The sequence below is a fragment of the Rhamphochromis longiceps genome, linkage group LG19, assembly GCF_057381845.1.
Source record: "Rhamphochromis longiceps isolate RC_006_pf linkage group LG19, R_longiceps_female_GT1.1, whole genome shotgun sequence".
NCBI classification, from domain to species: Eukaryota; Metazoa; Chordata; class Actinopteri; order Cichliformes; family Cichlidae; genus Rhamphochromis; species Rhamphochromis longiceps.
In genome coordinates this window covers 31,726,256-31,752,971 of record NC_140575.1, presented here as the reverse complement: position 1 = coordinate 31,752,971, position 26,716 = coordinate 31,726,256, and the positions used below count along the sequence as shown (strand labels likewise).

Sequence of the window (26,716 nt, the reverse complement as noted above, 5' to 3'; positions counted from 1 at the left end):
CCTTTAGCTGATGATCAGGCTACTACCAGTGGGTCACTGGGTGCGGCTGGAATAACATCAAACTGTCCAAGCTGAGGGAGGGTGAGCTGAGATAGTTGATGAAGCCATGGCCCATTACAGCCTGTGCACCCATGCCAGGTGTCCCAGGCTTGGCTTCAACTCCTAAGAGAGCATGGCAAGAACAGCCTGTCTGCACTCAATGAAAAAAAGAAGAAGAAGCAAGCCAATAATGTTACTGTAAATGACTTAAGCAATATTTGAAAAATCCATTATTACTTTATTAACAACTTGCTCCAATCCCTAGTCTACTCCACTTATTTACACAAAGCCCAAGAGAATCAAGATTTCCCACTGCTCTAAGCGTTCTAGCTCCAGTGCTATACTGCACCTTGGCAGCCGGGGCTTCCATCGGTGGTGGTATACCCATTAGGACAGATGCATAAGTAGGAGCCCTCAGTGTTCAGGCAGTCTCCTTCCCCACAGATCCCTCCAGCGGTTAAACACTCATTGATATCTGTCACAAACAAGCACAAATACACATAAGTACAGTTACACAGCTGTGTCAATATCCCAACATGAGGTAAGCCACGAGAAACGGCTAACCACTAATTTCATATTTTAGAGCTATAGTGCATTTGCATGTTTATACCTCTGCAGAACGTCCCATCCACCAGCTCCATGCCAGAGGGGCAGGAGCAGCTATAGGAGCCGATGGCGTTTGTGCATTGACCTCCCACACACAGCCTGGCGTCCTCACATTCATTGACATCTGAATTGACACACACACAGACGTCACCGGCATGACATATCCACACCAGCTGTAAATCACCGTGCGTCACTTCAAATTTGCCCAAGTTTTGACATCTAGACCGAAAAACTTCCAGACCACACTGAACATGTGAGAGAAGTCGTGCATCATGTAAGACGGCAAGTAATGACTTACTATATTGGAACAGATGACTGCGAAAATGATTGCATCGAGATCATAAAATCGAGCGACCGCAGCGAGCCGCCCATTTCAGTGTACCTTCACATGAGCGCCGGTCAAATGCCAGCTCGAAGCCCGGATCACAGGCCATGCAGGAGAAGGAGCCCTCTGTGTTGGCGCAAACACCTGTGGGGCAAGCACTCGGAGACTGGCACTCATCGATGTCTAAGAGATAGAAGAAGAAAAGATTGGCTGTAGGTTATCATCGTGAACAAAAAGGTATATAGAGCCCCGTTTTTGTGCTTCCACTGTCTTATCTGCTAAAAATCATTAATGAGCTCAGCTTAACCTACTGTGCTGCCTAATGTACAGTAAGCAGAGCCCTCCTTATTAGATCACACTGACAGTGTTTTATTAAAAAGGGTAGAAAGATAAGTATGTGGGACAGTCACTGAATCCAAAACAGCAAGCTATTACAGGTGGCGTATAATTACTATATCTACAAACAGTCACTGGCTCACTGTTATGTGATCTCTCGAAATTCCTCGAGCTGGTAGGATTGTATTTCTTGTGGTGAAAATAGTGCGGGCCATTGTTAAGTGATTGAGATGGCTCGATTTTTTTTTGCCTTTGGGTGAACAGAGTGAGTTCAACAGGGCGAGTTTGCTGCAATAAGTGAGAAGCAGGGGAGTGGCTGACTTCATTTCAAATTAAGTCCTTAATATTTTCCATGGCATCAGCGACATCCATTAAAATCCTATCAGAGGCTGACTCAGAGTCAGGCTTTTACTGTGCGACTTTTTCCCAGCGCTAAGATACATCGGTGGGGGGGTGGGATCTTCCTCTGAGGCTAGATCCACACTTCTGTTTAAAAACACACCAAAGTATATGAGGCTAACTGAGACCATGTTTTAATCCATTTAAATAATCATTCCTGTTCTGCTTCCCATGAAGTCATGACAGACTTTACTGGATTCCTCAAAGCAGCCATTTCCCTGCATTTATCCCATAAATCATGTCATGAAAAATTACCAGACGCTGTAAAGATTTTCTGTAATCATGTTCTGGGCCTAATGCATTCCTCTTGTACTGTGGTCCACTATAACTTTGGCTCAACTTTGCAGCATACTGAAATATCAAACTTTTCTAGGCAGGTACTTAAGTACAGATGCCCTCTTACCTTCACAGTAACGGCCGCCCTCATTCACTTGAAAGCCGGCTTCACAGCTCCTGCAGGTGTACGATCCTTCAGTGTTCAGACACAGCTGACCCGGGCACAAGTTAGCCACTGAGCACTCATCCACATCTGGACACAGATACAAAGGCACATCATAGCACAGATTACCATCTCTGGCTTCAAATAAATAAAGCTTGCCAGTGGTAATCAGTTAGATGGGTAATCACTAGGGCTAGGAATCACAAATGTCGACACCTCTATCTTTTTAGCTGAGCTATCTGCAGGATATTTGCCTGACATCATCCTGTTCTATTTGAGGGCTGGTGTCTCATTGTGTTGAGCAAGGAACAGATGATTGGTGCCAGAGCCAGAGGGGTCCAGGATCCAGCTATGATGTGATGTCTAGAAGTATTTTAGAGCTGTTGCCTCAGATGAGGAGACTTTGGGTTCATGCTACCACACCTCATGTTATTTACATACAACATAAAGCAGCTGAGAAACAAATCTGCAGAGCAAATGAGATTCTGTTAGGTGTAGAGGTGAAGTCTGGCATGTTTGGAAAGCCAGATCTACACACACCTGGACTCAAGCATGCAAACATAAGCAAAGACATTCCACCACAAACTCTCACCATCGCACCGCTGTCCATCCTCAGAGACTCTAAAACCGGGCTCACAGACAACACATGTGAACGAACCCTCTCTATTTGTACATGTTCCCTGGGGGCAGGCAGTGGGCAGGGCACACTCATCAATATCTGTTAGGAAACAATATGGAGACTTAGACATTCACTGGCAGATTGCAATGTTTTCACAACAACAAACTCAAAAATAAGAAAAAGCTCCATTTAAGTGAGTAATTTTCAATAAGCCAACCTTCACAGAGCTCTCCATCAAACGACACTCTGTACCCCGTGGGGCAGTTCTCACAGGTGTAAGAACCTTCTGAGTTTAGACAGATCCCGTTGACACAAGTAGACAGGGACTGGCACTCGTCAATATCTGGAAAAAACACACCGTGTATATCAGTGTAAAGATTCCGTACATACAGGAAATGCAGTTTCGAGGGAAAGTCAATTTTACAGGGAAACGACAAGCTGCTCAAACGTGTTGAGTAAGCCTTTAATAGTCACAACAATGCTAATGACTTTCGCTGAATGACGAGAACAGCTGGAAACAGCTGGAGACTGTTTTTACCTTCACACCTCTGCTGGTCTTGAGACACTCTGTAACCAGCCTTACACCTGGTGCAAATGTAGGACCCCTCTGTGTTGGCGCACACCCCACCTAGACACAAGTCGCCCTGGGAACACTCATCAACATCTGGAAAGCGAAAAAGGGGCGAATATCATCACAAGTGGGCAAAAATATCATCACCGCCTACCGGTGTTACCTTAAAACAACACGTTAGTGTAAACCATTAGGCGGCCAGTTTCATACCTTCACATCTCAGTCTGTCAGCAGATGGTTCAAACCCAGGCCTGCAGTTCTGGCAAGTGTAGGAACCTGCAGAGTTGATGCAAATTCCCGCAGGGCAGGCATTACCAGTTGCGCACTCATTGACATCTAGCAGGGAAATAATTTGCAGCCATTAAGTTGCTGTCGAGAGTGCGCCACGAGCAGAAAAGTATGCGGTGATGAGTTACACCCAACAGCTCTAGATAATCCTTTGCAGACCTTCACATGATTTGCTGTCTGAGGTGACTTGGTAGCCATGGTTACAGGTGCATCTGTAGGTTCCGTCCAGATTGACGCATCGGCCGTTGAGACAGACTCCCGGAAGCAGACACTCATCCACATCTGGAGAGAAATCATAGGGGGAAAAAAGAAAATAAAGCCAACCTCTAACTCTTTGTAGATTTCTTTTTTTAAATAAACCTTCAACGGTACTGCAAGGCTTCCACGACTGCCCTGTGGAGAACTACTCACAGAGAAGTAACTTTAACATGGGGTGTGAATAATGTCTGACCGATCTTCTGACTGACATATACCTTGGCAAACATTGTCTGGTGAGAGTTTGTAGCCTTGGAAGCAGTTGCACCTGTAGGAGCCCTCGGTGTTGACACACCGCCCACGGCCGCACACGCTTTGGTTCAAGCACTCGTTCATATCTGAAAACGTATACAGGAAGGATGTTTAGGTTTAAAGGGCAGTAGCATGGTGCAGCGTTTAGCTTTGACACCCCATACAAGGTTCTGGGTTCAAACCACCTCCTGGGTGACTGTGTAAAGCAGGGGTGTCAAACATAAGGTGCGGGGGCCCAGAAATGGCCTAGCAAAGACTCCAATCCATCCCGTTGTACTGCTTTGGAAAATGTTGGGATCCGTTTTGGATGTTTTACTGTATTTTCACAAGTTTTTCAACTTTTCCAAATGATAAAGACCTCACACAAGACCACTCATACTAATAACTAATACATTCAATGTAATTAAGAGATAGTTAAACAATAAAATGACAGAAAAGTTCCTACTTTTTTTACTCTCTGATAAAGAATTTTCTAATTTTCACAGTGATTTCAGACTAAAGGGGAAAAAAAAGAAAGTTTTATAACAAAAACTTTGTTTTATAATTACAGGACAGTCTGGGCAATGACATGCCAGAACGTTTTCTGTAATTTTATGCATTTATTTCTTACAGTTTAAGCCCAAAAAAACCACGCTAACAGATTTCTTTCCTTTACTACAGAAGCATGTCTTTAATACGCACAAAGAATGAGACATGCTGCTGAAATGTCACTTCTTTTTTCCTATTTTAAGATATTGCAGGGGTTAAATATGTAGTTAAGTTTCTTTACACTGGTGTGGCCCACTAAAGATCAAAGCAGGCTGTATCTGGCCTATGATTTAAAATGAGTTTGACATCCCTGGTGTAGAGTTTGCATGTTCCCCCTGTTCTTGCAAGATTTTTGTCGAGCACATGGCTTTCTGGTTGCTTGGTGATTTTAAAAAGGCCACACGTGTGGATCTGCGGGCATGTTGCTGCCCTGTGATGGACCGGTCATCAGAACAGGGATAACCTTCAGCCCCGACTCTGACCATAAGTTAGAAAAGCGGTTAAGAAGACAGATGCATGGATGGATAAATGGATGGATGAACAGATTTTAGGTTTCACCCTGCCACAACTGTGCTGTGGGACGAGCATAAATTAAAAGGCTTAGCTCACTGAAAATAGAACAAAAAACACACATTTTCACCACTTTTGCAGAATCTAAAATTATAGATTTGTTTTTTATACTTTCAGAAATTGGCCTCTGCACACAAAAATCTTTGGATATAAAATTAAAAAATGTCTCTGTTTGGCTTGATGACACTGGGAGTAAATGAAAAAATATACTTTTATGTAAATAAAGCCTTTAAAAAAATACAAGTCTGACAAAATGAAAAAAGCACAACACAGCAAAAAACGCTCTAGATCTCCTTTGAAAATAAGGGCCGTGTCAGCATTGTTTAGCAGGAAAAGGGAAACAATTACAGCATAATTAGTGTGTGTAATGACTACAAACAGCAGTCATTAAATTACATCAGTGCGCAGACCATGCCTCATTCATGAAAGCCTTTTACTATTTGTTGAAGAAGCTGTCTTTTCCACCTCATGAGTCAGAGCTGTTGACCCAGGAATCATAATTGTGGAAAACCTCATGTAGAAACAGTGTTTTATAGCATTGTAGTGGAATTTATCAAGTGTTAACAGTGGCGTATTTATTTATTTTTTAGGTTAGATTAAATTGCGGGAAGAGAATGAGAGTGAAGTGTGATCGTGTGGGCGACTGAGAAGAAGACTATCAAAGAGGAAGGAGGCGGTCTGCGAAAGGAGGAAGGGAGAAGAGAAGATCGTATTGAGAGGTGATAAATGTTCGGAGACTGAGCACACACGCTGGAAACTGCACGAGAGTCACAGAGCGGGTTTTGTTTGCTTAACCACGGGCGCTGCCAGATGTCTGTCAGTGTGGCCCAGTGTTTTGTTTCTGCTATCACCCGGCATCTCTTAGGCCTGCCTGCGATAAGCCCCGACAAGGGAGTGGAACCGTTTTCTCAATCACGCCAACAATTAGGCTTATCCACGATTTGGTCAATTGGATTCAAACTACTGCACTGTGCTGTCGGCAATTGACTGAAGCAAACGCTGGAAACTTGCTGCTGATGCTGTATGTTTTATGTGACTCCCGAAGCGGCAGACCTATGCCGCAGGACTGTTAGCGCTGCTTGTGCAAATGTCCAGAGCAAAAATATTTACCTCTGGCGTTATCCCTCATTTACGAAGTTCCTCTCAGTTACTATTTATACACCACGGGTTTACAGAGAATGTATAATAATAGCAGACTGGCAGAAACATGAAAGTGGCTAAAGCGGTGTTTTCTTTGGTAGCACGAGAAATTGTGAGACTTTAAACCTGAGCGTCGCTCAACTGACTCACTGATAAATCAATTTTTAAAGAACTCACAAGTGTCACTGAAGTTTACTTCCATATTTTCCGTTGTGCTTTTTCGCCGTGCGAGCATTTCTGCGTTATTTCCAAACAAATTAGAGGGGTGCAAGGTCATACGGAGGGGATGTGGTAACTAACAGCAGTTGGGTTGTTATGTAACAGGGCCACTTTTAGGTTGGTAGCCGCTGGCGTGTAATCTTAAACAAAACACATACCGAGTGTAATCTGTCAGCCATTTGCGTGGTCACGTCTAGTAATCTGCAGTGAGACCTTTACAGCGGGCCACAGACAACATCACGGGTGAGTGAGAAAATTTGTTTGCGTGCCGGGACCTTTTAGCGGCGGGGGAACAGAGCCTTCGACCTTCTCATACGTCTCCTGAAACACTCACCTAGCCCAGCAGTGGTAATAAAGCCTCGCTCGCCTCTGCCAGGAGAGCTCTCCAACAATAATACACTGTTTGTTCAAGGCTGTAGCCAAGAGAAAATATTTGGACTCTCCCAAATTGAAGTATTACAAACAATCTTTTTACAGGGCCAGTGATATCAAAAGATCAGCAATAGCACGGTGGATGTGTTTAAACAATATTTGGGATATTCTGGGGCTGCTCGGGTGGAGGAGTCGATTTATTATACGTGGAAGCACTGAATAGACAAAGGCGGTGGAGTCGTGCTCTCAGTCCATGCTATATAGCCATCATCACTGTGGCTTTTGGGCTGTCGTTGGGGCCCAGAAGTGCTCCTTGCTCGACATAAAACATCCAATATAAAGTCGTTTGAAGCGCAAAATACTATTTATTTTATCATTTTAATGCACATCAGCAGTCCCTTTGAGCAAAAAGCCACAATCCTGCAAATTTAGTTCTGCTTGTGATATTTGGGAAGCTGTACTGCATCATCGGCTGTCAACACATCTTTAATGGCAGGTAAATTAGGTAAAAGTTACCTAATACATAATAGGGAAGCCCTGTTTGTTTCCATGCAGCGGTTGGAAACACCCTTAGGATCCTGGGTACTGGTGCCACTGCTATAATGGGGTGTGAGGTTGCCTTACCCACACATCTTTCACCGACAGGCCTGAACCCTGGTCCGCAAACCTGGCACCGGAAGGAGCCGAGAGTGTTGACGCAGACACCGTTGGGACAGGAGCTGGGATCTCTGCACTCATCTATATCTGCTCCGGGACAAAGTGGAAAATATGAAAAAGAAAAATCTGAATGAGTTGTTGCTAAAACAATGTTACTAAGACAATACGTGCATGCATGGAAGAAAGAGAGGGTGTAAGGCCGCAAATGTACACATACACAGTCCGTCTGTCACAGAATGAGCAAAGTTTTCTTCCTGGCTTTGACTAAAGGAAAATACAATATGTGTTTTGTTAGTGCCCAGCTCATTCAGCTAATTCATGGAAGCAAACAAATAGGCCTGGCCAGGACTGCCCTGTTATGTGAACTTGAGCCTGTATGCGTAGCTGCTTGTGCACGCACGCAAGTTACCTTCGCACACGCCTCTCCGAGACTTGGCGTAGCCAGCGTTGCATTCACAGGTGTAAGATCCCTCTGTGTTGACGCATTTGCCATTCTGGCATTTGTTGGGCATGCTGCACTCATTCATGTCTGCCAGTTTGAATGAAAACCAAGGAGAAGGGAAAAAAGAAAGTTACTGTTGTGTTCCGCAGCATTAATTAGGGCAGAATACTTTTAAAATGAACGGCGCTGACAGACGAGGACTTGCAGTGCTTAGTTTCCATTGGAAACTTTATATCTCCTGCTGCTGATTGGGGCTGTGTCTCACCTTGACAGAACTTCCTGTTCTGAGTGATCACCTGGCTGTAGCCACTGTGGCAGTGGCAGGTGTAGGACCCATAGCTGTTTATACAACGTCCCTTTCCTTCACATGGATCCTCATCGCACTCATTCACATCTGCAGAAAAAGAAAGGAAAGCACGTGGCTGTTGCACTTCACCAGCACAGTACACTTTTAAAGCACCGACTTTAGAGCTTCCTCTATGAAACAGAAACAACACGGGCCAAAACCCAGCTGTGTGGAGCAGAGGCTGTGTCCAAAAGCCTTTGCGAAAAAAAAAGGACCACAGCATCAGCTCTCTGGGTGGGACGTGAGCTGTTGTCAAGCATCACAGGACAGGGTAGCATAAACAAACAGAGTCCTATCATTTTGGCTCACTTAATTTCTCAAAGGTTTATAATCACTGGTGATGAAGACTGGCTTTTACTGTGATGATGACGGACAGAGCTGCCGTGGCATCTGGTGTCAGCATGTCTGTGTGTGTTTGTGTGCTCCTCCTTCTCTTTGAGTGTCCCACTGTTACCCCTGTTTTGCTTCATTTTTCGCTCTTGCTCCATTTGTTAGTTACCAATGCAGTTGGTCTGCAGTGCACTGAGCTTGAATCCTGGCTCGCAGAGGCAAATGTAGCCCGTTTGCACAGAAACGCATCTCCCACGGCCACATATAGAGGGGGTCGTGGCACACTTGTCAATACCTATGGATAGGAACAAAGATGTGCAGAGTTGTCACTTGAAAAACAAACAAGATTATTTGTGACCTAAGGTTGCGCAACATTGGTTTAAAAAAACTAAAAAATATATAAATGTGCATTCCACGAACACATGTTGTTCTCCAGGGGAACTCATCGTGCTGTTTTATAGGTGGAGTCGTGGATGGGAGCGCTGGTTTTACAGCACTGTAGCGTTCCAACAGGTGGTATGGAGCGCGTACAAAGTGCTCGGCAAGAAACAGGTCATGCACAGTAGAGCCTGACATTAGTTTTGTACTTGTGTTTTTCTGTCCAAAAGAGCCATGTTAAACTGGGCCTCTGGGTCTGGCTGACGAAAAGAAAAAAGAAAAAAATCCCATTTCTCTATAAGATTACTAAAAATTCTTCTCACTTCCTAAATCTCTCTGTCACTCTCTCGCTGAGTCTGTCACACAAACACGCTTTCACCATGTCCCGTGCTCTTCCTAAGTTTTTCATAAATCTGGCCTCTGTCCACTCAGAGTAGCTTCCTCTTCCAAAAGGCACACTCTTTCTTGGTTTCTCGCCCTCTCACCCTCTGTGCAGAATAGCAGCTTCAAGCCAAATTGGCTCTGGGAAAAGAGGTCAAATTAAGCTCTCTCCAGCTTCACTTTGGGTAAGCCTACAAAAATGCCTTATGAGTCGTGCTGCTGTCTGCCAGAAGTTTACAGAGTGTATAAAAAATGAAGAGCTGAGCCCTGTGGTGCTCTTTCGCATAGCAACTTCCTGTCCACCTGTTCATTGTCATGTTGTTTGTTTTGTTTTAGATGTATGAAGTGGGGCTGAATATATCTGATTTCCTATAATGTGACTTTTTAATCTATTGTTTACCTGTAGCTGAATCAGTATGGGATGGTTCCTTTGAATCCGGCCTCGGGTTGATGCTCGGGAAGTCCGGAAAAATATCTATTAAGACAGTTAAGGTGAGTCATGGGGCACTAGATAAGCACAAATGACAAAGTCAACTAAATCTCTCTTAAACTTTGACAGGTTCTAGTCTCTACAACCAAAACAAGACGCCGCTTGATTTGCCAGCCACTCTAATGCCTTAGCTGCCTATTCAAGACTATAAAAGCGATCTAGTCATTTTTCCGGGCTAAAACAAATTACAATGACCAAAATAAATCAGGTAGACTCATTGAACATAGCCTTCAGACTTGAATGTCAGTGTTTTCACTGACGTGAGGGCAAAGTAAGGACTGTGAATGCCACTACTGTGTGGGAGCAGTTTATAGAAATTACACAACATGTCTGTGCTTGACAGAAAGCTTAGAGATTGTAAATCAAACCCAAAGAGGCAATAAACAACAGCTGGAGGCAAAACTCCTTTGTCCCACACGCCATCAGACTGTTTAACTCCTCTCTGGAGGGGAGAGTGGGGGGGAAACAGGAGGACAAAGGAGGGGGGAACAACTAAGCTGTAGTGCCTCTTCACCTCACTGTGCAATACCTTTTGTGCAATACTTTTTGTAAATAGTCAACAGTGCAATAGACTCAATACTTGAAATGTGCAATTCACTTGTATTTTTATTTTTTATTCCTATTTATTCTATTTATCCCCTTTGTATATTTTATTTATATTTGTCTCTGTATTTATATATGTGTGTGTGTGTGTGTGTGTGTGTGTGTGTGTGTGTGTGTGTGTGTGTGTGTGTGTGTGTGTGTGTGTGTGTGTGTGTGTGTATAACAATTCTGTAACTGTAACTTCGGTCGTTGCTGTGCTTTTTGGAAGTCGAATTTCCCAGAGGAACCCACCCGAGGGATTAATAAAGTTCTATCTTATCTTATCTTATCTTATCTTATCTTATCTTACTTGTTCAACTACCAGTCTCGTATGATCTGAATGAATAAAGAAGGAAAAGAGAAGATACCTGGATACTGTGGCGGTAACTCTGTCCCAACAGCTGGCTGGAAAACGAGCAAATATTACTCATTAAAAAACATTGGGCTACATTTTTCACCACCATATTTATATTCACAGCATTCCGGTATTTGTTGGTAAATTCTGTGCTAATTAGATGTGCACATCTACCAAAATGTGGTCTGAAGAAGTTATATAATCATAACAAACCCTCCAGCTGAAATAGCTAGAACACATGCCGAGAAGAAGCATGCACCAAAGGAGGGAGAACTTACCGGGCTCAGACTTTCCACATCTACCACAAAAAAAGAGGAAAAGTTTATCAGTGGAGAACACATTACATCTGCATTAACATGTGCCATCACAAAACACATTTTTGTTCAATTATGTATACACGCATGTTGCCTTTAGACACTCGTCTGCAGCTTTGGTGATCCTTTTTTTCCCTAACAAAAATTGGCCAGATTTTTTTTTCAAATATTTGTGAGAGATAGTGTACACTGTTGGCCAAGAAAAATGAAAGAAAAACATGGAATTAGATATCTCCGATAATGAAGACAAAAATCCCAAAATATTTAAAGAACTGTCTCCACATACAAATCAAAATGTTGCAGCACTGCCAATACAGTATCTCACAAAGCTTAAATCAGGAAGATGCATTTGCTTAAAATCCTGAGGATTAAGCTTCATGATCCGTGTGGATTACTTGTTGTTGCAGGCTTTTTTTGATGCTCGCTGGGGTTTCACTTAGACCGCTGTGAATATGTTCCATCTATCAAGCTTTTATTCACGGAGATCAAAGCAGCTTGTTGATGTTTACATTTTCACAATAATGTTAATGCACTGCATCCTGTCTATAAAAAACTGCCATTGTGCAATCATTGCAGCTGCTCTGAACTGTTTATGTCACGGGCTGTGGCAAAAATCAAGCTCGTCACTCTTCTGACAGACTAAACTCATCAGCTGATCTACGTGCCAGCCCATGTCAGTTGATGGGTCAGCTCATCCCCTTTGATGCATCCAGCTGGTATGTGTTGTTTAAGCACTACTTAAGCTCCTCTAGCCAACTTATAGTTGCTTTGCATCTTCGAGACACTTTGCAGAACAGCTCCACCCCAGCTTCCCCCTTTTCTTCTGGGTCTGACTTAATGAATGTCATCTGCTCTCAGTGATGCCTGCTCTGATCTGAATGGCCCTGCTGCTGCTTTGCCTGGCATGAAAGGCTGACTTGTGCTTTCCAGGTCCCAGATCAGAGCCATACGGTCAAATGTAAATCATTGCCAGAGAATTGACAATCTTCTTTTGACCACTGTATGGTGGTCCTGACTGAAACATCCTCGGGTTTAAATGAATACCATGTTTAGGTAACATCCAAGGCCTACGCATTCGCTAAGAACACTGTTTCAACTCTTTGTCATACAGTGCAAATATTTACCAACATAAAACTTATTCTTACCATCTGTGTGTGGCGGTCTAGGTGTTTCTCTGGCTGGATGTGAGGGATGCTGTGGAGTCAAAGGGTACTGGGGTGCTTGTGGGGTCTCAGAGTATTCGGGGTATTGGGGTAGCTGCGGTGTTTCGGGGTAGCTGGGGTACTGGGGCCCACTGGGAAACGAAGGCTGAGAAAATGGAAACTGCGGATAAGTAGGGCTCTCATCCTCGAGTGACACTCCCATGCTCTGCAGCTCGACATCATCCAGCTGTCGAAGAGAAATCTGGACGTCAGATCGCGAGTAAGTGTATCCGTGGCCAGCGGGGCAGATCTCCTTGAAGTGGTCTGCAGCACAGGAGACACAGGAGCGACCAGTAAGTGATCGAAAACATCACCTCTGCATTCTGAGCTTCAGCTCGAAAAACTGACATTTAACTTTTGACAGCATAATCGTGGCTCTTATTTCTATCTGATATTCAAAGTAACACCATAAGCCATCCATGTAATACAGTTACGACAGGCACGCTGTACTTTATGCTCTGCTGTGAACAGGGAGATTGGGTTTCGGTGACTGCTGCAGAACTTAGCAAGCTGCCAGGCCAGTGACAGCTGTCAGAGGAGGCTAACAGCGACGGGATTTGAAAACATGTGGGCATATCGGCACTCTCAAACTGTGGGAAGTAGAGGATCATGTAATGCTGAATGACCTTTGAACTCTTTGGTGTAAAGGCATGTGAGTGAGAGGCTAATGGAGGATTGGCTGGCTAGATAAAAGGCAGGAGACTGCACCTCTTTGTATCGGAGTCCAAAAAGCCTCAGCAATGGTGAATCCATTACAAGTGAGAGGCTCTTTGTCCCCTACCTGACCTGAAACCCGGCTACTCTATGCCAAAAGAGTCTGGAATAGAGATATGAGTAATGACAGATATGCGGTCACTGTAAACGCTTGTGTAAATACAGGAAACGTGGATATGATAGGCTACTGAATGATGAATTTAAAGTGGAGGGAAATGGGGCTATATATGATCAGAAGCCACATCTGAAGAATCGGCGTAAATATGGAATTAAACTCATTGGGCTCCTGTTACCGAGTCACAAGTAATGGCTCTGGCTGCTCTGTTCAGGGGTCTAACAGCTTTTCAGGCCATCCAAAAAGCTAACGTCCGAAATAATCAAAGGCCGTGCGCCCATGCACTGCGTCGGTCCTAACTGAGCAGCACCGTGGAGGTCTGTGTCTATGATATCTGATCTATGACAATCCCCATGAATCACTGGCTAGTACAGACACTCAATAAAACCAGCTTGTTTCTCTCAGAGACTTTGAAGATTAAATCAGTATGAAAAAACGACAACTACTTCCCATGTTTCACTTGGCGAGGTCACGCATTTCTGCTGTGAAGCTTTGCCGGTTTATTAGTGGGGTTTCTCTCTGAGGGTTGGAGCGATAACACAAGACTGACTCCCACTCTTATGTAGCCTCCAAAATATGAAAACTGTTATGTTTTTGGTCCTTTTCCACTCCAAACACAGTTAGCTATTTTGAACTGCATTACACGCCTGGCAAAGAACAGAATGGTGACTGAGCGGTAAATATTTTTTCCCCCTATTCTTTCATTACCATTGCTAGCCCTTGCATAAGCTTGCATGCAACACTTTATTTCTGCAAAAGCGTTTAACTCAAGAAGGGGAGTACAGTCAATGCAGAAATAGAAAACAAGATCATTTTTTGGGTCAGCAGAAGAGGAGCACAGGGCAGCTTTTGGGGCTGTACCTGATCCTGGTAAAGGACAACGATCACACCCAGCTCCCCAGGCCTTGCCCACTCTGCTGCAGCAGCAGATCTGCTTGGTGAGGTGATTAGTGAGTGGCAGAGAGCATGTTGCCGCTGAAACAGACCTGTAGCACGGCGCCCTCTGGTCAGACACTGCTTTGTCCGCTGGTAGAGAAGAGAAATTGGAACACAAGAAAGGCATAAAAAAGCCTAGTCTTAAAGTGTGTGTTACGAATCCAAAAAAACAAGCAATACTTACAGACACAGTGGCTTCTGGCAGGATCTAACATATAGCCTGGTTTACATGTGCACCTGTAGCTTCCTTTGGTGTTGAGACATTCAGCGTTTTTACATATTCCAGGCAACAGGCACTCGTTGATGTCTGTGAAATAGGCAGAGTACATCAGTCATTTCAAATATATCCTGGCTTATGGAAATTTCATGAAGTCATGTTTATTCCCAGGAAAAAAAAACGATTTTCAGTCTCACCCCCCACCAAAACTGCACATATCAATATCAACTTTGGTGCATTTTCTTTCCAATACACTGGGCAGCAATGATTCACACATTGAAAGGTGTCAGAAAATTGCAACAGATCATGTAAGCAAAGCCGCTCGCTGTGGGGAGGCGATGAAATATGGAAACATTAAGGTTACACAAGTGCATGAAATCGTGATGACAGGAGGGAGACATACACATTTGACGGGTGTAAAACAATACACGCTCAAAATCCTGTCTTGCTTGGAAAGTAAAATATTGCAGCTGTGGGAACACGTGCAGTCATGTAGACATAGAGCATATCACTGAGAGTTTCAGATTGTCATCATCCTCAGCATCTTTCCTTCACAGCGTCCAATATGGTTACGAGATCCTCAGCTTACGTCAATAAGTGAAAGTTATTAAAGAGATTTTTTAAAATGTATTTATTTTTTCCTCTGTCTGGCTTAAACCACATGCAGAAATGGTAGAGTGGCCAGAGGAGTTTGCCTCTCGCTCCAAGAGCTCCTGAGTCCCTAAGGTAAACGGAGACAAGCTAACAAGTGTGCCAGCCAGAAGCATAGGGGGACATGCTTAAGGCGCTTAGTCATGTGATCACACTGGGACCAGGCAAGGATTGTTGTTCTACCGTGTTAAACAAAGAGTACATCATTAGGTCTTTTCCCACTGCATTGACGACTAGAACCCGACAACCTGCCACCACAGATTTTCCCCCAATTTGAATGAATCTGCTCTTGTTTTGTTGTTTTCCTTCCTGCTGGAAAAAGTGAGCTTACAAAAGGTCGGGGCTGATAAAATCAATGGGCTGAAAGAAATCCAGGGAAAGCCTTAATGTTTTTCTTGTTGTTTGTCGCCCCTTTTTCGTTTCCATTTTGGGTTTTCGTTGCGCTTTTCCACCTTACAGTGACGTACTGTGAAGAAACGACTGATGTCATGCCGGTTTCCCCCAAGTCTACACTTTTTGTAGTGATTTAACTTTAGTTCAGGTAGCGTCTGGACACCTGAAATCAGGTCACCGTTTATCTCATGGTCTTTAATCCATGATTCAGTCGAGTCCCAGATTAGTGGTAGTGTTACAGTCTGCTGGTGGGTTGATTTAAATTGAAACCGGCTTCCGTGGCAACCTTCCATGACCAGCGCTAATCTCAACATCTATTCTGAATTTATGCTTGGTTGCTCTTCTTGACAAACATCACTTGTGGTAAGAGCTCACGGCTTTTAGCGTGACTGTTTTTATAGTCTACCAGCACATGACAAAGTTCCCTGATTTGAGCATCAGTCTGCTGCTTACTTGACCTTTCCCCTCTTTGTTCAAAACCCATGTGAACACCTACAGAATTATCTACAGAAACTATGTAAAGCAAACTGGCAACATTGCTCCCTATACTGTGTATTTTGGGTTGTGAGTAAAGAGAGCACCTTTGGACCACTTTGGAAGTCTGTGAAGTGAATACACATGGTCAGAATTTAGCCAAAGCGCCATTACTGGGAAAACCAGGCTTTTTCAACATATTTCTCTATCAGTATTGCAGCCTGAATACCAGGCTAGCAAGTCGACACGATGAGTGTCAAATGTCAGTGTTGTGAAATCATAAGCAGCTTTTATTAACTTGATCAAAAATGTCCAAAGAGTTGCATAAGACTTCATTAATCTCCTCTTTGAAGTGGTGTATGAGTAATGTGACCTGCTCCCAGCACTAGTTTACCACACACAACAGGGCCTGCACATGCATCTCTGCGGGCTTTTTCATCTAACAACCACAGCTACAAATGGCCAATTCAGTGACCTAAATTTTTGAGAAGGAAGCCTCTGAAGATAAGGAATCATCTCTGAAGTCTGAGACCTGAGAGCATGACGCTGATAGGAAATCTTATCGTGCTGTGGCGACGATGTCACTGACCGCAAAGGTCAGCGGATGTAGGCAGACTGGCAGTAAATCAGGACTATTACCAAATACGAGACAAGCCCTGTTCTGTTCCAATAAAACACATTACAAGCAGCTCGAGACTGGAGCCACAGGAAGGAGGGCTTGACCCCGTCCTAATAATAATGACAAAATCTCAGAAAAAGCTGATTTTTTTTCCTTCTTGGCAGATAGCAAAAGTCCTTAAATTAGAAATAATTTTTGGGGGAACGGAGTAAATATTGTGGGTAACTGTCAGCTTTGCTTTTTTGGAACTCAGGAAAGGAGCAACTGGAAGAGGGAAACATCTTGAAGCAATCACAGAAGAAAAGCATGAATAATAGAAAGATAAATTTCTACATTCATTGGCTGCTCGACACATTATTGGAAAACAGGAGCGTCCTGCTCAATAATTACCTGAAAACATCAATATTGTGATTGTTCTCTGCAGAAAACATGTTGAACTTGCTGAACTAAAGGATGAGGTCTTCTATACGGAGAGTCAAAACTGGACTTTTAGGTTGTTCTACTCCATATGCCTCAGCAAGCATTGCCCTTTGGATCATGACATGATAATGTGAGCCATCAGAAAAGCTGCAGTTTGTAACTGTTAGCCTCAGTTGTCAGTGTTAGGTAGATAGCTCAGTAGGTAGAGTGGTGGCCCCAAGGTCGGGGGTTCAAATCCACTGAACGGCTACCCTGAGGTACCCCTGAGCAAGGTACCGTGCGTACACACTGCTCCCCGGGCGCCCAGTGGCTGTTTCACTGAGTGAATGGGTTAAATGCAGAGAGGAATTTCCCCACGGGGATCAATAAAGTATACATCATTGAGCCATTTCCAAGGCTATTTACTGACACCAACAAATGCAAATGGTTGGAATTCTTTAGCGGGAGAGTTGACACCGTGGGTGTTTACTGATTCCTAAACCAAACACAAGCTGACAAACAGCCACTGCTGGGATGTTGAAATGGACGATAACACAGTGTATATGTTCAGGGACAACCATGTTTGTTTTACATACAGATGGACGGGAAAAGCAGGCAAAGCAGCAATCTGATGCTCACAAGTACTCAGAGAGCCATCCATGCCACGATCACAGCCTACCACATTAACTCAGAACCCCAAGACCAATTAAAACAGGAGCCCCAGGTGCTTATTGACTGCTGAACTCTGACCCCAGACAAACCCTAACTGTGGTCTTGACCTGTTTCCCAGACATGGGAAGTGGGGGGCAAAAAAGTCAGTCTCCCAAGCAAGGACTTTAATTAAGTGTGTTCTCCAGGTACATCATCGGTTACCACAGTATAATCTGAACATTTGAAGATTTTGAAAGTACTTCTTTGCAAACTCGAGTTTCCCCACTGGGGGGCTAACCAGGTTGCTGCTGGAGGTCTTCTATGTCATTTTGTGTTGTTACCTGCAAATGACAACAGCAGTCCTTCTTCTGCTCTAGAAATGTGCTGTGAGCTAGATGGCCACTATAAGCAGCCCTTCTAGGCGGTGGAGAAATGATTCATATGTAGCTATCACGAGTAACATTCAAGATAGTGGATTTGGTGTCTATCAATGACTAGAACAGGCATGTATTTAGTTCTTTTAAGCATGTAGACATGGTCAAAACAATCTGCTTAAGTTTAAATTGAGAATCACAATATGGAGGAAACTTGATTTAAGTGACTTTGAATGTGGTTGTTGATGCCAGACAGGCTTGTCTGGTCTTCAGTATTGCAGAAACTGCAGATCTACTGGAATTTTCCCACAAAACCATCTCTAGGGTTAAAAGAGAATGATCAGAAAAAGCGAAAGCATCAAGGGAGCAGCAGTTCTCCAGGAGAAAATGTCTTGTTAGATAATGGCCACACTGCTATGAGCTGATAAGAAGGCAACAGTAACTCAAAGATACACTTGGTACAACCAAGGTATGCAGAAGACCATCTCTGATCACACAAAATGTTAAACCTTGAAGCAGATGGGCTTAGTCTAATGCCTCTTGATTTCAGCTGAGACGTTCAGATGGTAGGGTCAGAAGTTGGAGTAAACACCATGAAAACATGGATCCATCCTGCCTTGTATCAACAGTTCAGGCTGGCGTTTGTGGTGTTATGGTGGATGGATGTTTCCTTGGCACATTTTGGGCCCCTTAGTACCAGTCAAGCATCATTTAAATGCCACAACCTACCTACGTATTGTCCATGACCACAGTGCACCCATGTTTTGATGGCTGCTTTCGGCAAAGCCATCAGAACACATCATGTCAAAAAACTCATACAATTTGAAACTAATTTCTTGAACATAGCAATGAGTTCACTTTATTCGACTAGCTTCCACATTCACCTGACCTCGATCCAACGTGGTGGAACCGTAAATAAATATAATGGAGGAGCAGCAAGTGTGATGCTGTCATGTCAACATGAACTAAAATCTCTGAGAAATCTTTCCAGCACCTTGCTGAATCTATGCCACAAAGGATTAAAGAGGTCCTGAAGGTGAAAGAGGGTCCGACCTGGTACTAGCAAGATATACCCGATGAAGTGGACAGTGAGTTTATTTGATCACAGTGATTTAATTATTTTAATATATCTTTGTTACTGCTAAAATAAACATGCAGTCACTTAAAGCTCATAAAATGTTTAAACCCTTTCCAGCATATTTCATGCAAAGGCTTACCTTGACAGTGTGTGACATTCATTCGTTTAAAACCTTTGGAACATTCCACCTGTCCATTCGCAATCACTGCATATGCTGTAAACAGAAACAAAAACAACAGTTCAGAGAAGCTCAGTGATCTTAAATGATGTGCTATGATTCTTTGGTACAGAGGAGTGCTTTCATCAGAGAGGGAGAAGAGAAGGAGCTCAAGTTTAGGAGAATTTAAGGTCTCAGTAATAGGAAAAACAAGGAACCCACAACTGAGCCTTGAGGGACTCCAGCAAGAGTCAAATGGGCTCCCCATCAATTACATTTATAAGGCAGCTTTGTCATCCAACAAAATGTAATAATGCTCTATGCCATTCATAATTGTGTAAATCCCTAGGCACATCATCATAAATTTGTTGACTAAGCCTTTATGACAGCCCTGACCGTTTTCATCAACCACGGTGCAAATCTAGTTAAACGAGAGACTAAAGCTTTAAATGTGCGCACAAGGAATGACGATTAATGTGCTGCTCACAGGAAAATGATTGGCCAAAATGTCTTAACGCTTGTTTTTTGCCAAAGCAGTACAAATCACGTGGCATGTGTGTGTTTCAGGTGTGCGCTTGAGAGGTGCTGCAGTAAATAACACATTTCTCGGTTACTGCCCCAGTGCGGGCAAACTGTCAGTGTTAGAAGCCTGAAAACATGGTGTCATTACTTATTCGGCACCCAGTCAAGCCCCGGCACGCTCCATTAAATGTACAGGGGGTCAATGTGGCAAAGAGTAAGTCTGTTAGTGTCTAAATGTGTGTGTATCCATATCTGTGTTTTTTAACAGAGATTAGGGGGAACTCTATGAAAGTCTTTCTTAACATAGACAGTGATTATTGGTACCAGATCTTTCCATGACTCAGATGACTCAGATTCTCTATGACTGTTGAAAAGATAATATCTAACTTCTGATTTTGAAAGAAAAAAACATGTATTTTTGGCTGTAGAGGACTGTAAAGAATAACAATATGCTTGTTAGCAAGACAGAAGAGTCTTTAGCTATTATAGACTGTACAGTGTGACACACATCAGACAGCTCAGAGAAATGATTACAACACCCTGTGCTATATACACTATATGAGGTGCAATCAAAAGTTCTCTCTCCGCCCATAAAAAGCAAAAACTATTTAAATCTGGTCACTGTCTGATTCAAAGTCATCTCCTTGTGTACCTCTGGAGCACTTCCATTACTTCTAAGCCTGAAAATGGGGCATCAGGTGCAGAGCATGACCACCAGTATGCTCATTACTCTCTCAGACTGGTAAGGCTGAATTTGTGTAATAGCCTTAAGCATCTGAGGGAGGATATTAAGTGCAAGTGATCATGCACCAGCATACAGCACATGAAAAGTCAGGAGTTTTAACCATGCCAACACAACTGCCACTCAGCGCCCACACAACCAAACAGATTTGGCTAAAGACTCGCCCTCTTCAAGTCATCATCCACTGAGAGGAAAAAAAACATGAAGGTTTTCTGCTCAAGAAAGGAATGACAGCAATGACAATCTTTTGATTCACACTATGGGCGTAAAAAATAACATTATACCACAGCAATGCATTGCTTTGAATCTGCTGCCACAGTGATGAAGGGTCTAGAAAAGACGTGACGCACGCAAGAACGTAAAACACCACTGCTTTGCCAGCAGAGGTATTTGGGAAAGGGAGAGAAGTCAGTTCGGTTCAGCCCAAGAAAACCAATGTGTTGTTGACTGAAAGAGTGCTCTAGTAAGATGTAAATGATGCCTGACAGGGTAAGAAGAACCAGAAAGAAAGAAGAAAGTGTACTTTATTGGTCCCCGTGGGGAAAATCCCTCTCTGCATTTAACCCATTCACTCAGTGAAGCAGTGGGCAGCCATTGGGCGCCCGGGGAGCAGTGTGTAGGGACGGTACCTTGCTCAGGGGTACCTCAGGGTAGCTGTTCAGGGGAATCAAACCCCGACCTTCCGATCATGGGGCCACCACTCTACCTACTGAGCTATCCCTGCCCTAAAAGAAAAGAACCTATCTCTATAATCCATCAGTTCTTTCTGTCTGTACATGCCACCAGTGTTAAATACATGCTTCGGGTATTGATTCAGCTGCTCCCTTATTTACTATATAGTGTACAAGAGTCAAAATGCCAAGACAGCAATCCATCAAACCAAAACCCAGCAATCAGTCATGAGTTTGTGCCATTTTCCCAGGAGTGACTGGAATGTGTGGCACTTCTGGGAATGAAGTCCTGGAAGCTGAGTTGTGCTTTGGTCCCGCTGTGACCCAGTCGACCAGGCAGGGTCAATGTACCTGAGGGTTGACAGAGCAGAAGTGGGTCAGCATGAAGCGGGCAACTCGAAAAGGGGGGAACTGTGGCAAAGCAACGCCCCTATTCCTGCCTGCCCACCTCCTCATCTTCCTCCAGACCCTCCTAATCCCCCTCCGAAGTTTCTGAGTAATGAGATGTTGTGGTAGGAGCGACGGGCACGTCCTCCCACAGTGATGGGATCAAGGAAAGTCTGGCCTGAGTGACAGCAGGGTGCACATGCCAAGGGAAGCACAGTGGGGGAGGTCCGGGAGTCTCAATAAAGCTTATTAGCAGGGAGAAGAAGACTCCCTGCAGAGATGAACAGCTTTAAGATGAATTTGAGAGACAGGTAATATGTTGTGCTTGTGCATCTTTAAAGCCTAATTATTTGAGTAACAGTGGTGAAAAACTGAAATATTTGCACATATACAGGCACATATACAGGCATGCTAACAGTAAAGTACTGCTAGCACAGACTCTGTTTTGGTGTCATTATGGTTTTAGGGGGTTTTCCGTGTATCTGAGTTTTGGATTCTCGATTGATGTCATTTTTATTCTAGTAACGGTGAGTTTATCATTATAATTCTACTTCCAGTTCACCTTTCTTATGTTTATCTAGTTGTGGTGCGTCTTTGGGTAACTATTTTCGTGGTGCAGGGGTGTCAAACATAAGGCCCAAGGGCTAGAACTGGCTCAGTGGATGGCTTTGAAAAATTGTGAAGGAGGCCATTTGGACTTTTAAATGTATTTTAACAAGTTCTACAGATTTTCCTGCTGATAAAGACCTCACCCATGGCTATTCACACTACACCAAAATAATTACATTAAATTAAATGTTGATTAAAGAATTAAATTTCCTGTTTTTTCACTACTAACTAAAGAAATTTCTGTTCTTACAATGGGACCACACCCCCAAAAAGGACGTTTTCTGTGAATTAACAGACATTTCTGCTTTATAATTACAGGACAGTATAGGCAATGAGCTACCAGAACTTTTTTCTGTAAATTTTACACATTTATTTCTTAGACGTGAAGCCCAAACAGTTGTGCTGACAAATGTCTTTGATTTGCTACAGCTGAATTCTTTGAAAAAACTGAGACATGCTGTTGAAATTATACTTATGTTTCTAATAATAAGATATCTCAGGGATTAAATTCATGGTTAAACCCTTTTTCACTGACAGTGATGCCAAACATTTTACTCAATTGTAAACTGAGCTGTATGTGGCCCATGATGTAAAACGAGTTCAACATCCCCGTTCTAGTGTTTTGATTTTATTTTTCAATTGACCTTTAGTTCCTTACTTTGAAGGGTTCTCTTTCCTGTCTTGTGTGAGTTTTACTTCCTCCTTTGTGACTGACTTCACCTGTCATTGATTGTTCTCACCTGTCTGCCTGCTCCCAGCTGTGTCTCATCATGTAATCACTGCTCTGTGTATTTAGAGTCCTCCTTCCTCTGTGTCTTTGTTAGATTATCTGTTATTTGCACTCATGTGCCTACCAGGTCTCCAAGTTTTTGCCTTGACTTTTTTTAAAATTCCTGTTTGTTTCCTTAGATGTCAGTTTAGTTTGCTGAGTAAAGGTCGGTTTTCTCCTCTTTTGGGTTTCTAGGTTCTTCTGCCAGTTTTTTGAAGTGTCATTTATTAATTAATAAAGCTTTAGATTCTGTATCCTGCACTTAAATCAATTCCTCACTACAAGCTAACAGGCAGATAGTACTTAGAGTTTCCTTAAGCATATCCTGGACCTAAAAATGCTTGAACTTTAAGATAAGTTCAGTAAAAGTTTTATTGGTCCACAGGGTTGAGCTGTTTGTGGCTAGTTAAAAAAAAATTGCATAAAAGCGCTCTGCCTGCCAAAGTTCACAATGACTTTCCTAATTACTGGTTGAAACTGTATCTGCGAATCAGAACCTTGTCTTCTAACCTCAAGAAAAGATAATCAGCCCCAAAACTAAAAATGGGTGACAACTTGGCCATGTAATTTTCATTAATATCCAAAAAGTAAAGCATGATTGTGTCCTGATTTAATGGCGTGCCAGTTCCCATGCTTGTTTCTACAATGATTTGTGTAGAAAATATAGAGCTCGACAGCCAGTGGCTTGCAAGAGTGAGCTCAAGCTGCGCATCATTAGTGTCGCCCTTGGTTACAAAGACTGTAAACTCAGACGTGTCTGTATCCACAGAGGGAACAGACAAAACCTTTCAATTGTTGTCTATCCATTTAGCCCTGTTCAACAAAAGACTTCGTCACGCCTCACTAATTTATTGTCCATCTCCATTCAGTTGTGTTGTGCATTCCACTGGAGGCTGTTCAATAATATTTGCTCAAATTCCCTGACCTGAAAGTGTAATTCAGATTCCTTGAAACTTCTTGATAGCTGGTGTTATCCCAACTTAAATCTGAATAAATCCCTTAAGTAAAATTTGTTTAGTGAAAAGCACTGCTGGGATTTCAAATGAAAGGACAGCTTATGCAAAATAAGAGAGCTGGCTAAGAAAAAAAAGAGACAGGAAGCTGAGAAGGGAGAAAGCTTAGAGTCAGATGGGTTTCTCAGCCATACAGAAATCTTTAATTGCAGATTTTTGGTGCGATCACAATGTAGACCACCCGGCCTGCAGGCAGTTCTTCTAAGACGATTGAGTGGTCTGGTCCATCAATCACAGGGCTCAGAGCCCTTCACCAGCTTCTCCAGGGACTTGCCTCAGTGTTGGGCTTCTTCTCTTAACCAACTGGAAAACCTGAGAACTTGTGGGACAAGAGGGAGGAGGGATGGATGCCATCCACAGGATGCAAACGGTAGACAGTCTTCCTTTCTCTTCCATCGGGGTATACTCTAAGAAAAGACCCAAGAGCAAAGCCAAGACCTCATGATCCTTTCCATAAAATTACTTTCTGACATTCCGCCACAGGACGAACTAAAAGAAGGAGCAAACGGAGCTCTTTAATCATCACAGAGTTTCAGGTCTTTTGAATCGCAACGATGGCAGAGCCATCTCTTCTTGGCCTCTGAGCCAATACTTGATTGGAGCAAACAGCTTAAAGACAAGTCATTTTCTCTCAAAACAGAATGTTTCCTTGGCAAAAGCCATACTTGCCAATCTGGCACAGTCCATATCACACGGCCTGTAAATACGTCCCTGCAAGTGAAGCTAAAGCTAATCAGCAAAGATACGTGCGGTTAGCATGAGCGTCACACTGCGAATGCATACCAATGTAAAAGCTGCAACATACTGCATTTGCTCAATCAACAGCAGTCTCATCTGTATAGTATTGCTTTCACACAACGATCCCATGGGACATATGATGCAATGACAAAAACAGCTTTGATGAGGAGTTTATTTCATTTTTCTGCCACATTAAATCTTTTACTGAAAACATACTTTTCATTGTCTCTATTCACGAAAGTATGCATGTCATGTCAGTGTTTGTAGTTTGACAATTTTGCTTAATAATGTCCTTTTCCAAGATGCTGATGGCAGTGTAACCCGCATGAAACACATTTAAAACAGAACCACATTCCTCCATGATATCTGTGGACTATTTACCACCTGGGCTTCTTCCAAAATAAGGCATGCCACGGTACATTCCCAATAAAAAAAACATGCTTAACGTAGCTTGTATCGAATTAAGAAGCATCGCAAATTTCAAATCCATGCGCCTCCAACTGGGATTTATTTCTCGTAGTGGTTAGGTCGGCTCAGCGCTGATTAGCTACACTGCTGCCCAGCTAATAGATTCCATAATTTGAGTTGTTAAGGGATAACGCTAAGTCAACATCAATGAATCAAATGCTGTCAAAGAGATGCGACATCTCTATCTGATCACCACGAGAAGCTGCTGTGAAGTTGTTCCAGTGCATCTGTTCTGTTGCTGCTTGTTTCTAAGGCAAAGTAATCGCATCTCTGGTTTTTGTTGGTCATTAAGAAGTGTTCTTGTTTGATCAGCGCTAATAAAAAGCAAGAAGCACAGGCTTTAGCTGGTCAGTTTAAATGTCTCAGGAATAGATGGAAGATTTAGGAAGGGATGAGTTCATGTGGGAAGATCTGGAAGTTGTGGAGCTCTCCGAGTGCCCCCCGACCCCCACCGCCCCTCCTTCGCCTCATCTGACTTTACTGATCTAAACCTCATGAAGAATAGCTTCCTCATTACAGAGAGAAAACAGAGAGGAGTGGGGAGCAAAAAGAGGCAGATGACTTACACAGACAGAGGTCGAATTGAGGGTGGGGCAAAACAGTGTGAGGGCAGTGACAACACGGTGACCTCGGTGACCCAGGAAGGTAGGGTTAGAGAGAGGAAGCCAAGGCTCCCGTGGGTGTGGTGGTTACTTAAAGTCCCTGGGGACCTCTGATCCGACTCCTTGGGAAGCCTCCCAAGGCTTCAGCCTGGCTCATGGAGAGAGTCACTGAGAGGAAAGCTGCCCATCAGTGACAGATGGGGAGACAAATGGCTTGTGAAATTCCATGAGCAGTGAAACACAGTGAGGAAAAGGCTGCCAGCTATAGAGTGTGATGCCAACACGACAGTATAGGTCAGACTTGGGCCATAGCAATTTGCCTTCAGATAACTGGGAACCTCTGATTAATTTTCTGATTGAAATGTATCCTTAACCCAGAGATTTGCACAAACAGCCCTATCACTTGCTTTTCAAGGATAAAATTCCTCTCAGCTTATAACGGATCCAGTTTCTCTTAATGGGACTCATGTAACCAAATCACCTCCTGTCCAACTCACCTATTCTCTTTCTCACTTGACTTAACAAGTCACTGGTTAGTTCTCAAACTTGAGGACCTCTGCATTGCTGAAAGAAATTGCAGTGATGGAATGAAATGGTTTAAAATCCAAGAAAAGCACAGGGTTTGCTTTGTTACTCCACTTCATCATCCGAACTAAAGAAATGGAGCTGACTTCAGCCTGGTCGATCTGGAACTCATTACAGGCCAGGAATCCTCAGCATGTGACTTTTAAAGGCACTAACTGCTAAGACCTCATCTCCCACTGAGATGGGACACACTGGCATTTATGCCTCTGCAATGTCAGACCTTCTTAATATAATGAACACACAAACACATGCACAAACAGTAAAACAAGCCCACAAAATATCCCTAAGCGATACAGTGTTCTTGGTGCATAATAATGTATCATATCCAGCTGTGTAACACAACTAACTGTACATTTACGGACTTGAGACACAGCCAGACTGTAACAGTAGCAATGCA

General features: G+C 43.2%; 1 protein-coding gene across 2 annotated transcripts in view; it reads right to left on the bottom strand.

The window, feature by feature from the left end:
* The window catches only part of LOC146647155 (latent-transforming growth factor beta-binding protein 2-like), a 92,760-nt gene that overhangs the window by 19,303 nt on the left and 46,741 nt on the right, over nucleotides 1-26,716 (bottom strand). For both annotated transcript variants that reach the window (XM_085392421.1, XM_085392422.1), the window contains exons 9-29: nucleotides 19,196-19,270; nucleotides 14,385-14,507; nucleotides 14,126-14,290; nucleotides 12,379-12,699; nucleotides 11,198-11,217; nucleotides 10,933-10,969; nucleotides 9,893-9,967; nucleotides 8,903-9,028; nucleotides 8,323-8,451; nucleotides 8,025-8,144; nucleotides 7,583-7,702; nucleotides 4,096-4,215; nucleotides 3,782-3,904; nucleotides 3,545-3,670; nucleotides 3,302-3,427; nucleotides 2,981-3,106; nucleotides 2,737-2,862; nucleotides 2,109-2,234; nucleotides 1,028-1,153; nucleotides 650-769; nucleotides 389-514 (exon numbers count right to left, since the gene is read on the bottom strand). In XM_085392421.1, coding sequence (XP_085248547.1) covers nucleotides 389-514; nucleotides 650-769; nucleotides 1,028-1,153; nucleotides 2,109-2,234; nucleotides 2,737-2,862; nucleotides 2,981-3,106; nucleotides 3,302-3,427; nucleotides 3,545-3,670; nucleotides 3,782-3,904; nucleotides 4,096-4,215; nucleotides 7,583-7,702; nucleotides 8,025-8,144; nucleotides 8,323-8,451; nucleotides 8,903-9,028; nucleotides 9,893-9,967; nucleotides 10,933-10,969; nucleotides 11,198-11,217; nucleotides 12,379-12,699; nucleotides 14,126-14,290; nucleotides 14,385-14,507; nucleotides 19,196-19,270 — 2,556 coding nt within the window. The remainder of the gene's footprint in view (nucleotides 1-388; nucleotides 515-649; nucleotides 770-1,027; nucleotides 1,154-2,108; nucleotides 2,235-2,736; nucleotides 2,863-2,980; nucleotides 3,107-3,301; nucleotides 3,428-3,544; nucleotides 3,671-3,781; nucleotides 3,905-4,095; nucleotides 4,216-7,582; nucleotides 7,703-8,024; nucleotides 8,145-8,322; nucleotides 8,452-8,902; nucleotides 9,029-9,892; nucleotides 9,968-10,932; nucleotides 10,970-11,197; nucleotides 11,218-12,378; nucleotides 12,700-14,125; nucleotides 14,291-14,384; nucleotides 14,508-19,195; nucleotides 19,271-26,716) is intronic.